General features: G+C 52.7%; 1 protein-coding gene across 1 annotated transcript; it reads right to left on the bottom strand.

The window, feature by feature from the left end:
* Positions 1-1,854: 1,854 nt before the first annotated feature.
* SH3BGRL3 (SH3 domain binding glutamate rich protein like 3) lies at positions 1,855-6,200 on the bottom strand. The gene is made up of 3 exons (XM_077838075.1): positions 6,045-6,200; positions 3,558-3,725; positions 1,855-2,802 (listed from the first exon to the last, which is right to left on the bottom strand). Exons 1-3 carry the CDS (start codon positions 6,090-6,092, stop codon positions 2,737-2,739), a joined length of 282 nt encoding a protein of 93 aa, XP_077694201.1. The 5' UTR covers positions 6,093-6,200; the 3' UTR covers positions 1,855-2,736.
* Positions 6,201-11,574: the final 5,374 nt, after the last annotated feature.

Below are 11,574 nucleotides of genomic sequence, written 5' to 3'. Positions count from 1 at the left end.
ATTTCTTCCTTTAAACAGACCCCAAGTGTCCAGTGTTAACAGCCTCCCAGTCTGTATGGCTGAGCCTGGTCACCATAGTGCCAACCATCTCTGCCTTCCCATGAGAGACATAGTCCCCCCATTTCTGTCCTGTGCGAGGGCCCAGTTCTCAGGCTTTGTACCGTGTTGTCATTTATCCCCTGGGCAAAGTACTATCAAATCAGCTGAGTGGTGCTGTGCTTCACTTTGCACACGTGGAAATGATCTGGCAAGTACACGATGGGAGGATTTCAGGCCTTGAGAGTTAAGGACCCAAGCCCCCTTCTGCATCAGCCTATTTCACTGCAGGACAGAGTACGATCTCTGTGACTAGCTTAGGGACATAGGATTCAGCTAATAAAGAACATACCCCACCTTTTGCTATGAAGGGAGGGAGCCTTAAGCCATGTTCCTATTCCAGCCTCAACCCCTCCTGTCCCGGAAAGCCTTCAACCCAGTCACTGTGAGAACATGACAAATCTCCAGCTTATTTGTGGCTGAAGATGCTGCACCCTTTGTGCAATGCAGAGAGCCCTTGGGCACCTTCCCCTTTTACTAGGCTCTCCCGAGCACTCTCCTGTGTTCAAACACTTTTAAGCTGTGCAGTTCTTTAGCCACAGTTTCTCATCCGTCAACTTTCACTTGAGCGTTTAGGGAAGTGCTAAGCTGGGGCGGGCAAATGTTTTGACCCGAGGGACACATTGGGTTTCCAAAATTGTATGGAAAGCCAGTTAGGGGAGGCTGTGCCTCCCCAAACAGCCAGGCGTAGCCCAGCCCCTGCCCCTGCCCCTGCCCCCATCCAACCCCCCCATCCCCTGACAGCCCCCCCAGGACCCCTGCCCCATCCACCCCTCCCTATCCCCTGACTTTCCCCAGACTCCCACCCCTGACTGCCCCCCACCACCCCATCCAACCCCTTCTCTCATTCCTGACTGCCCCCCACCCCAGACCCCTGTCCCATCCAACCACCCCTGCTCCTGACTGCCCTCTGCTGTCCCATTCAACCCCCCATTCCCCGCCCTGACCCTTATCCACACCCCCACCCCCGACCACCACCCTGAACTCCCCTGCCCCATTGCTGCACTGTCTGGAGCACCAGCTGTGCGACCCAGAGCACCAGGGCAGGCAGCCGTGCCGTCTGGCTGGAGCCAGTCATGCCCCCGTGCAGCACAGAGCGTCAGGTCAGACCACGGCTCTGCTGCCGCACTGCCTGGCAAGAGCTCACTGAGCTCACCAGGAACAGCAGGGGAGGGGCCAGAGGCTAGCCTCAGGGGCCGGGCAGGACGGTCCCACAGGCCGGATGTGGCCCGTGGGCCATAGTTTGCTCACCTCTGTGCTAAGCCTTGGTCAGACAACAATGCATTAGAAAGGTAAAAGGATGGCGCCAGAGAATCCTGCATCAAAACCCCTCCTCTCAGATGCACTCACCCCAGCTCACCAGCTGATTTCTTGCATGGTCCTGACCTACAGGAAGTTCAGTGAGTGGATGGAAACAGGTCTTCTCCCCGCTGCATAGATAGGAAGGATCCCCTTTTAAGGTCTTTGCTCATCTACTTAGACAAGTGTTCTCCTCACTAGCAGCTTGCCACCCTCCATGCCATGTACATTTCACTTGTGTTTAGAGGGGGACTGGGACTAATTCTGGAATAGACTCCAGAATTGTAAAGGCATTCATGTAAGTTCTTTAAGTTGGCGTTCTAGAGTCAAGATCTTTGTGCCAGGCCATAGCAATGAGCATAACTGACTAAGCTCCTCTGAATTGGTAAGGAGGATGATGCCCAATCTAGCATCAAAATACAGAAACCAATTTAAAAAAACCACACCAAAGCCAGCAAGAAAGGCTTAGTAGCATTTAATAGCATCTCAGAAGACAATAGTGGTTAGACAGATGCTTTTTGGCAGGAAAACAAAATGCACTTGGTCCAGGTTGCAGAAAGGCAGCTCAAAAAGGAAAGACAGGAAGGCTGGAGCGTCAGACATTCTGGAACAGCCCCTGAGCCCTAGGGGCTCCTAAAGGGAGCTTTCACATCACATCAGTACAGGAATGTGCTAATGGAATTGTATGGGTCCCCTAATAGCAGATCTGCCCTCACCACCCACCCCCTCCGAGCCTCTTCCAGAGAGCTCTGCACTCTACTGAAGTCGTTTTATTTGTTTCATCCTCCCCCCTCTGGCTGATGAGGGAATTCAAACCCTATCCTTGTGCAATGCTTCTGCACTGAGTTTAAACAGCAAACCGCCCTCAGCCGCCAGCATTTCTACGCTCAGAATGAGGAAGAAAGCACAAGCTGCTGTGTTTACACAGCCCCGCAGCTGGTGATAGGGCGAAAGAGGAAGCACACAATGCCACACCCTTCCCTTCTAAAGCACAAGACTCATTCAGAGGAGAGGGGCGCAGGAATAGCTAGGCTTTCCAACGGCCTTACTTCAGGTGACCTCCTTTCTATAGAGGCACTGGCAGCTGCATTGTGAGCACGGCCCGGCTGGGTTGGAAGGAATGTGCAGTGATATCAGAGCTGCGTTGGACCCCTGTCAGACAATATCGGGGTGAGGGAGGAAGCAGGCAGCTGCAAAGGGGAGAGGTTTTGGTCATGGGGTTCCCTGTGGCAGGAGATAGATCATGATGCCGGGATGGCACTGAGGGCCTAGGAGTTAAGGTGATCAGAGAGGCAGTTGGTGGGGAATGCAGAGTTAAAGTCCAGGGTGGGAAAGGAATGCTCAGGCTAACTTCAGGAACTCCTGCAGGGTGTTCTGTTCCACGGCCTCCACAAACAACTCATAGTCCTGCAGGTAGAAAACGCAACAAAACTAGCTCAGAACAGGGACGGAAACAAAACCAGGGGCACACAGCTCAGGCGGGGACCCCTGCTCCACAGCAGCCAGGTGCACAAACAGAACAAGTGCTGGGAGGGAGAAAGTCACAGCTCAGTGGCCTTTCCCGTCAGGTTCAGGGCAAGCAAATATAGTGGCTTCCACTCAGTACCCAGCGGAACCAGCTTCACCTCACAAACTCCTATAGAATTTGTTGCGCAATCGCAAATGCATTGGCAGTTTTCAGAACGGACAACTGCAGCCAAAGGTGCGATGACAGGGCAATACGTAGAAGGCTTCCACAATGCAGTGGTAAGGTTCAGCAATCATAGAATCATAGAATATCAGGGTTGGAAGGGACCTCAGGAGGTCATCTAGTCCAACCCCCTGCTCAAAGCAGGACCGATCCCCAACTAAATCATCCCAGCCAGGGCTTTGTCAAGCCTGACCTTAAAAACTTCTAAGGAAGGAGATTCTCCCACCTAATGCCAGGTCCCCTTAGGACAGCCGCACAATGCCGTTTGCGTGTTAGCCTTCTCTCCTGCTCCATGTGGCCTTTAAACTTAAAGGACAAGGGCCTGTAGCGCCATGTCCAGACACCTCTCCCCAGAGAAAGCCTTTCAAATGCCCTTCGTCATTTGCACACCCGGGCTGGGAGTTCAAGGTCAATACCAAACCCCTGGGTTCTGAGGTCCCGAGAGCCCAGCCACCTGGATTCTGAGCCTTACCCCACAGTAATGGTCTCCGTTGAATATCTGGGGTGGAATGGCTTTAGGATTGCCTGACCTGGTCCTCATTTCCTCCCGCAGGGCATTATCCTGGGAGATATCCACCAGTTCATACTTGATATTTTTCCCATCCAGGATCCTGGTCACTTCACTCTGCTGGGACTTGATCTGAAACACAGATTGAGAAGGCAGGTTACACTTTCCCCTGTGGCTGAATTTGGGATTCGGCCACTGTCAGGCTAAAGGTTCGAAGAGTTTTAAGTTTCCAGAAACACATACACAAACCAGGTGTGTGCAGAACAGGGACTCGGGACAGGAATCACGAGTCACAGCCGGATATGGACCAAGTCCCACAGAAAATAGGGCGTGTTGGGGAGAAGTCAGTCACCGCTGGACAGGGATGGCGAAGACAGAGCCCTGTTGGGAGTGGCGGGGCGGGGGGGGTGAATGAATCCCAGCTGGAGAGACACCTGGCCCAGGGCGAATTAGTGAGTTTGGGAGGAGAGAAGCACAGCTGTGTCAGGGAGAAGGACCCAGCCCCAGGGGGAATTAGTACATATAATGGGGTTGCAGAGATCACAGCTGGATCAGGTGAACGGACCCAGCCCCATGGGGAACCACAGCAGAATATGTGGGAGGGACCCAGCCCCATAGGGTGTATAATGGGGTGAGGTGGGGTGCAGCATTTACAGCAGGATCCAGGAGATGGACATGGCCCCATGGGAAGTTTGGGTGCATAATGTGGGGTGCAGTGATCATCGCAGGATGTGGGAGGAAAGGGGGGATTAGGGTGTATAATAGAGAAGGACAGCGATCACAGCAGGATTTGGGACAGGTGCAAGGATCATGGCAGGATCTGGGAGATGGACCCAGCCCCAGAGGGAATTAGGATGTGGGGTGTGGCAATCACAGCAGAATGTGGGAAAGGGGTTAGGGTGTACAATGGGAGGGTGCAGAGTTGGGATTGTATTATGGGGGATGCAGATATCACAGGGGGATGGGGGGGGTTAGGGTGTACAATGGGAGGGGTGTGCAGTTAGGATGTACAATGGGGGGGTGCAGCCATTACAGGGGGATGGGGGGGTTAGGGTGTACAATGGGGAGTGTGCAGAGTTGGGGTGTATTATGGGGGGGAGTTAGGCTGTACGATGGGTGGGTGTGGCAATTACAGTGGGATGTGGGGAGGGGGTTTCGGTTTACAATGGGGGAGTGCGGAGTTAGGGTGTATGACGGGGTATGCAGACATCACAGCAGGATGGGGGGGTTGCAATGGGGGGGTGTAGAGTTGGGGTGTATGATGGGGGATGCAGATATCCCAGTGGGGTGTGCAGGGGTTGAGTTTACAATGGGGGGTGCAGAGTTGGGGGTCTATGATGGGGGGTGCAGATATCACAGTGTGGGGGCGCTAGGGAGTACAATGGGGGTGCAGAGTTGGGGTCTATGATGGAAGGTGCAGATATCACAGCGGGATGGGGGGGTTGGGTTTACAATGGGGGGGTGCAGAGTTGGGGTCTATGATGGGGGGTGCAGATATCACAGCAGGGGGGCGCTAGGGTGTACAATGGGGGGTGCGGAGTTGGGGTCTATGATGGGGGTGCAGATATCACAGCGGCAGGGCGCTAGGGTGTACAATGGTGGGTGCGGAGTTGGGGTCTATGATGGGGGTGTAGATATCACAGCGGGATGGGGGGGCTGGGTTTACAATGGGGGGTGCAGAGTTGGGGTCTATGATGGGGGTGCAGCTATCACAGCGGGGGAGCGCTAGGGTGTACAAGGGGGGGTGCAGAGTTGGTGTCTATGATGGGGGTGCAGATATCACAGCGGGGGGGCGCTAGGGTGTACAATGGGGGGTGCGGAGTTGGGGTCTATGGTGTGGGGTGCAGATATCACAGCGGGATGGGGGGGTTGGGTTTACAATGGGGGGGTACAGAGTTGGGGTCTATGGTGGGGGGTGCAGATATCACAGCGGGATGGGGGGGTTGGGTTTACAATGGGGGGGTGCAGAGTTGGGGTCTATGATGGGGGTGCAGATATCACAGCGGGATGGGGGGGTTGGGTGTACAATGGGGGGGTGCAGAGTTGGGGTCTATGATGGGGGGTGCAGATATCACAGCGGGATGGGGGGGTTGGGTTTACAATGGGGGGGTGCGGAGTTGGGGTCTATGGTGTGGGGTGCAGATATCACAGCGGGATGGGGGGGTTGGGTTTACAATGGGGGGGTGCAGAGTTGGGGTCTATGGTGGGGGGTGCAGATATCACAGCGGGGGGGCGCTAGGGTGTACAATGAGGGGGTGCAGAGTTGGGGTCTATGATGGGGGGGCGGGAGCAGAGCGGTCCCGTCCCCCGGAACAAAAGCAGGACCGTGGCGGCTCCAGGGGAAGGGGAAGGGGAAGGTGCCGCAGCCCCGCCCCGCCCCGCGAGCCCGTCGAGCCGAGGGGCCGGGCAGCCCGTGGGGAGGCGGCGCCGCCGGCCCCGGGCCCCGCTCACCTCCCTGGAGCCGGTCACCGAGGTGCTGTAGACTCGAAGGCCGGACATGGTGCCGGACGCGCGGCCGCTCCCTCCCCGCGTCTCCGCTCCGCCGCTGGAAGCTGCCTCCGCCCAGCGTGTGACTGCGGGGCGCCGATGGGGCGGGCGGCGGCTTTTCCCCGCCCCCGGGCGAGCCGCTCCCGCGGGCGGGCGGGCGGCCGGCCCCCGCCCCGGCACAGGATCCAGCGGAGGGGCCCTGCGGGGCCTGGCCGGGGTGGGCAGAGGCCCCCGCCCCCCCGAGGCTGGTGTGGGTTCCGTGTGCGCGGCGCCCAGTTCCAGCGTCCCGAGCCAAAATCCTGTAGGCGGGGATCTGTGTCGGGTGAAAATGTTTACACCCAGGGGTGTCATCCACTGAATGGGACCGACTGGGGTCCACGTCTAAAGGACTCGCTCCCTGTGAGTGGGGTTCTGAGTGTGGACATGGCAAAGTAAGCCCTCCTTCCCCCCGGGTGCTGCGTCCCTGTGACCATCCCCTTTCTGAAGACTCACAGAAAGGAGGGTCTGGCAAGGACTTGAGGGGTCATCTAATCCATCTCCCCCCTGCTGAGACGGGAGCAAGCCCACCTAGACCATCCCAGACAGGTCTTGGTCTAACCTGTTCTTAAAAACCTCCAATGGCAGAGATTCCACAACCTCCTGGTAACCTAGTCCAGTACTTAACTCGCCTTTCGAAAGTATTTTCTAATATTTAACCGCGAGCTCCCTTGCTGTAGATGGAGCTGGTTACTTCTCATCCTTGTGCTCACCATCCTCTTTCTAACAGCCCTTAATGTATCTGAAGATGTAGCAGGTCCCTGCCCAGTTTTTTTAACCTGTCCTCGTAGATCAGGTTTACTGAACCTTTTATCATGTTTGTTACTCTGGACTCTCTCCCATTTGTCCCCAGCTTTCTTAAAGTGCAGCACCCCGAACTGGACACAGTACGCTAGACGAGGCTTCACCCATACCCTGTGGCAAGTGATAATTACCTCCTATGGCTGACATGCAACACTCCTGTTAATACACCCCAGAACGCTATTTGCCTTTTCTGTAACTGTATCACCTTGTTGGCTCATAATAATTTGTGATCCACTGTAATCCCAGATCCTTTTCTGCACTAGCACCAGCTTGCTAGAAAACTCCCCGTTTTCTAGTTGTGCATTTGGTTTTTCCTTTGTAAGTAACATACTTTGCGCATGTCTTTACTGAATTTTATCTTGTGAAATCCAGACCAATTCTCCAATCTGTCAAGGTCATTTTGAATGTCCTCCAAAAGTACTTGCAACACCTCCCGGTTTGGCCTCATCTGCAAATTTTATGTATGTGCTCTCCACTCCATTAGCCAAGTCATTAATGAAGCGGACCAGCCTCTGAACACGAGCTCCCAGGGCGATCCTGTGGCAACAAGAGCTAACGTAATCCTAGGGGGTATAAACAAGAAAAATGAATAGGAGCAGGGAGGTGATTTTGCCTCTGTTTAAGGCCCTGGTGAGGTGGATTCTGCATCTAGTTCTGGTGTCTAGGTTTTAAAAAGGATGTTGAAACATTGGAGAGGGCACAGAGAAGAGCTCCAAAAACGAGTCAAAGGCTGACAAAAATGCCTTCCCCGTGAAGAGCTCAAGCTGTTTAGCTTATCAAAAAGAACGCCGAGATGGGACTTGACTACGGTGTACAGATACCTTCAAGGGGAGAAACTAGTGGGCATTAAAGGGCTCTTTAAGCTAGTTGAGAAAGGCAGACCAAGAACCAATGGCTGGAATTCAAATTTTGTAAAAAGTGCCTAATGTTTTAACAGTGAAGTTGATTAACCATTGGCCAAGGGAAGTGGCGGATGCTGCTCCTTGTACTGTCTTCAAGTCAAGAGTGGATGCCATTCTAGATGTGTTTTAGTCAAACAAGTTATTACTGGGCTCAGCACGCAGGTAACTGGATGAAATTCTATAGTGGTATAGAGGAAGTCAGGCTACGTGATCCAGTGGTTCCCTCTGAATCTGTGAAACCCTTTTACTGGCTCTTCTACACATACACCTTTATCAAGGTTTCCCCCTCCCCATGGGAATTTGGTGCAGTAGTTGCTTCCATCAAGATTACAGACCATAAAAACCTCCTTGTGGGGAGAGAGACCGCACCAAAATATGCAGCACGTCTATGCAGAAATTCATGAAGAAACTTCCTTTCTGTGCAAAAGCAATACAAATCCTTATGGCTGCTTAAATCTAGGGGTCACCCATGAGCAACAATCGCTCAATTAATATTTTTGTTATGGCAACTTCTCTTACAAGTTCAGAGTCAAAGTGAACAAGGGCAAAGGATCACATCAACTGAATGCCCGTTGTTTCATTCACGGGGACTCTTCCTCACCACACGTGTAGCTAAGTCCGAGCACTGAAAGATTCAAAAATTTGACCCTCGGCTATTTCCGTCAGAGATTTCTGTGCACAACAAGTAATTTGGAAGAAAACAAGATGCATTTTGGTGGATGCATCTCAAAGTGGCGATCTGCGTCTTTTCAAATACCATTCACGGACTATTCAGACAACAATGAAATGCCCCTACCCCAGAAAAGCTGCCCTCTCTATAGAACTTTTCCATGTAACTTGAGTATAGCATTAATATTTAAAATGTTTCAAATATTGATTAGTTCAATAGAAGTCATCAAAATTATTTGCGTAAACAGAAGAGTTTATTAAAGCAAACGTGTTGTCGTTCTAGGTACAAGGCTGTTGGGATACCATACAACCCTGGGAACCATTTGATAGGTTTCCATAACTTGGTCAAAGTGAGAGCTGGCCTTCGGTGATGAAAGTTTGGAATTAAAAGAAGACCGGAGGGGGAGATATCGTAGCCACAGGTAGAATTCTCCAGATTCCCCTGAAGTGCCCAAAGCCATGCTGCTGTTATATGAGTATCCCAGCAGCACTAAAGACACCAGCTAGTTTAACTTAGGCTTGGTCTATGCTACAAACTTATGGCGCCATAACTGTTCTCAAGAATGTGGAAAATCCATGTGACTGAGCACAGAATCATCGAATATCAGGGTTGGAAGGGACCTCAGGAGGTCATCTAGTCCAACCTCCTGCTCAAAGCAGGACCAACTCCAACTAAATCATCCCAGCCAGGGCTTTGTCAAACCAGGTCTTAAAAACCTCTAAGGATGGAGATTCCACCACCTCCCTAAGTAATGTAGTTAAACTGATCTAACCCCGTGTAGACAGAGCCAGGTCAACAGAAGGGCTTCTCCTGCCAACGTAAGTATTCCACCTCCCTGAGAGGCAGTAGCTACCCCACTGTAGGTAGTATCTTCACTAAGCCCTGCAGTGACGCAGGTGCCTGGAAGCGTAGCGTTGTAGTATTCCTTCCAACAGTTAGTAAGCACTCTAGTGGTACACACGGTTTTCTGCAAAGCCATCAGAAACCACTCAGAGCAGCAGAACTAGGCCTTAGATGTTTGCAGCCCGCCACCAGACATGGATTATTTCAGAGCCAACTGTGCCCTTCATCATCGTTTTTGTTGTGCAGCGAGTAAAGGACACAACTCGAATCATAACACACTTTTATATCGAAAACACATTTAGCCCTTTTTTCCTGTTCTTAATTCATCTAACGCCGCAGCAACGTTCCGACAGATTTCTTCCTGTGTAGCTATCCCATGATTCCTGTGGAAACACTGCAGCTGGATTTGCAACAACTTGGCTGGATAGTGCTTTGTGCTGATTTTTACATGCATATTGTATGTTTACTACCAAGGAAAACAAAATAAAAAGGGGGGTAATATAGGTCAGACCAGAAATAGAGGCTCACACCTCCGGGAGCGGCATCTCTTCATCTCAAAACAACTGCCACAGGGATGTGTCATTTGGGGGCGAACTGAGACGTCAGCTACAGCCAGTCACAACCCAGCTCCTTATCAGAGAATCAAGCCCACTGTGGAAGCGGGGTGAGGTGTTACAGTGTAGTGCGCAAAAAGGAAGCTTTGGGTCAGGAAGTGGCATGTCCTAGCTCTTTCAGCAGTCTGGCCATTGCAGGGATGGGGCACTGGGTGATCTGAGACCTATTTGGTCACATACCACCAGTCAAAACCCAGTTCCTTGATTAAGTAGTTACTAATTTAAATTTGTAATCACATGGCAAGATTAATTTATTACATTTTTTGAAATTTTATCTCACTCTGAAGTAATTTTAGCGTTCGAATAGGGAACGGGGAGCCACAGGGAACCTGGAAGAAGGCACCAACTTGTGCCTTCAGCACAGATCACTTGCTCAGTTAGCGCTCACCCTCCCCAAATCCCTATAACCTCCTCTGCTATCCACCATTCCCAATGCTTGTCAAGGGAAAGTATCCTTGAGAGCAACACTGCTTAGCCTAGCCCGTGGGAGGCAGAGGCCCCCAGCTTCAGCTTTCTGTTGTAATCACTCAACCAGGCTCCCTTTAAGGCGTACAGCATTCTGGCCTCATGCCTTGCCCTACATGAAGGTAGCGGGCATCCTGCTATCACAGAAGTGGGCAAACTACGGCCCGCGGGACCCTCCTGCCCAGCCCCTGAGCTCCTGGTCTGGGAGGCTAGGCCCTGGCACTTCCCCTGTTGCTCCCCCTCCCCGGGCACCGGTGCACTGCTTTGGGCGGGGGGGCTGCGAGCTCCTGGGGCACTGCTGCTGCAGAGCCCAGCCTGACCTGGTGCTGGCTCCAGCCGGGCGGCACAGCTGTAGCGCTGCCAGCCACCGGTGCTCCAGGCAGTGTGGTAAGAGGCCAGGGGGTTGAATAGAGGGCAGGGCAGTCAGAGGGCAGGAAACAGGGGGGTGGATGGGGCAGGGGTCCCGGGGGGGCGGATGGGGCGAGAAGCAGGGCTGGGATAGGGGGTGGGGGCTGGGCTACGCCTGGCTGTTTGGGGAGGCACAGCCTCCCCTAACCGGCCCTCCATACAATTTCTGAAACCCGATGCGGCCCTCGGGCCAAAACGTTTGCCCGCCCCTGCGCTATCACCTCACGGCAAAGCTACTGGCATGCACATCTGAGCACTCAGGGGATGCCATTACCTAGCTCCGAATGCCCCAGAAAGGAGGTAGCAAGCGCTGCAGTACTTTAAGGAAAAATACTCGCAGTTCCCATCAGACTCTGCCCTCCTGGAAGCACATGATGAAAAGGAAGGCACAGTTCTGTGCCCAGTCTGAGCTGCTATTTGGATCTTAAAGGCTTCGTGGTCAGCTTGTACTTCCCTGTACAAACAGAGTAGGAACTTTTTATTTTTTTTAAAGTCTTCTGCAACATGTGTGCAGTGAAAAATCCTAGGGCTTGATTCATCCCTGCATGGCAGTGAAACTCCCACTGATTTCAGTAGAGCAACTCTAGTTGCAAGTGGAGTGACACCCTGATGAAGCAGACAGACTATGGGGCTTGATTCAGAAGTCGCAGCGTATAGCCGGGAAGGAAGTGGTTTCTGTTTGACAAAGCACAAGCGTAATTAGGAACAATGCAGAGTCTTATGAAATACTATCAAATCCCACCTCCCTCTGC

The sequence above is a fragment of the Eretmochelys imbricata genome, chromosome 19, assembly GCF_965152235.1.
Source record: "Eretmochelys imbricata isolate rEreImb1 chromosome 19, rEreImb1.hap1, whole genome shotgun sequence".
In the NCBI taxonomy this organism is placed as follows: domain Eukaryota; kingdom Metazoa; phylum Chordata; order Testudines; family Cheloniidae; genus Eretmochelys; species Eretmochelys imbricata.
The sequence above is the reverse complement of the archived record's forward strand: the minus strand, read 5'-3'. Positions and strand labels throughout refer to the sequence as shown.

What these genes read in the sequence shown, in the direction of transcription:
- SH3BGRL3 (XM_077838075.1), bottom strand. Translation starts at nt 6,092, where the DNA reads ATGTCCGGCCTTCGAGTCTACAGCACCTCGGTGACCGGCTCCAGGGAG. An exon ending in CGGTGACCGGCTCCAGGGAG is followed by an intron (nt 3,726 to 6,044) that starts GTGAGCGGGGCC and finishes TCTGTGTTTCAG; the next exon opens with ATCAAGTCCCAGCAGAGTGA. An exon ending in ACGGAGACCATTACTGTGGG is followed by an intron (nt 2,803 to 3,557) that starts GTAAGGCTCAGA and finishes TTCTACCTGCAG; the next exon opens with GACTATGAGTTGTTTGTGGA.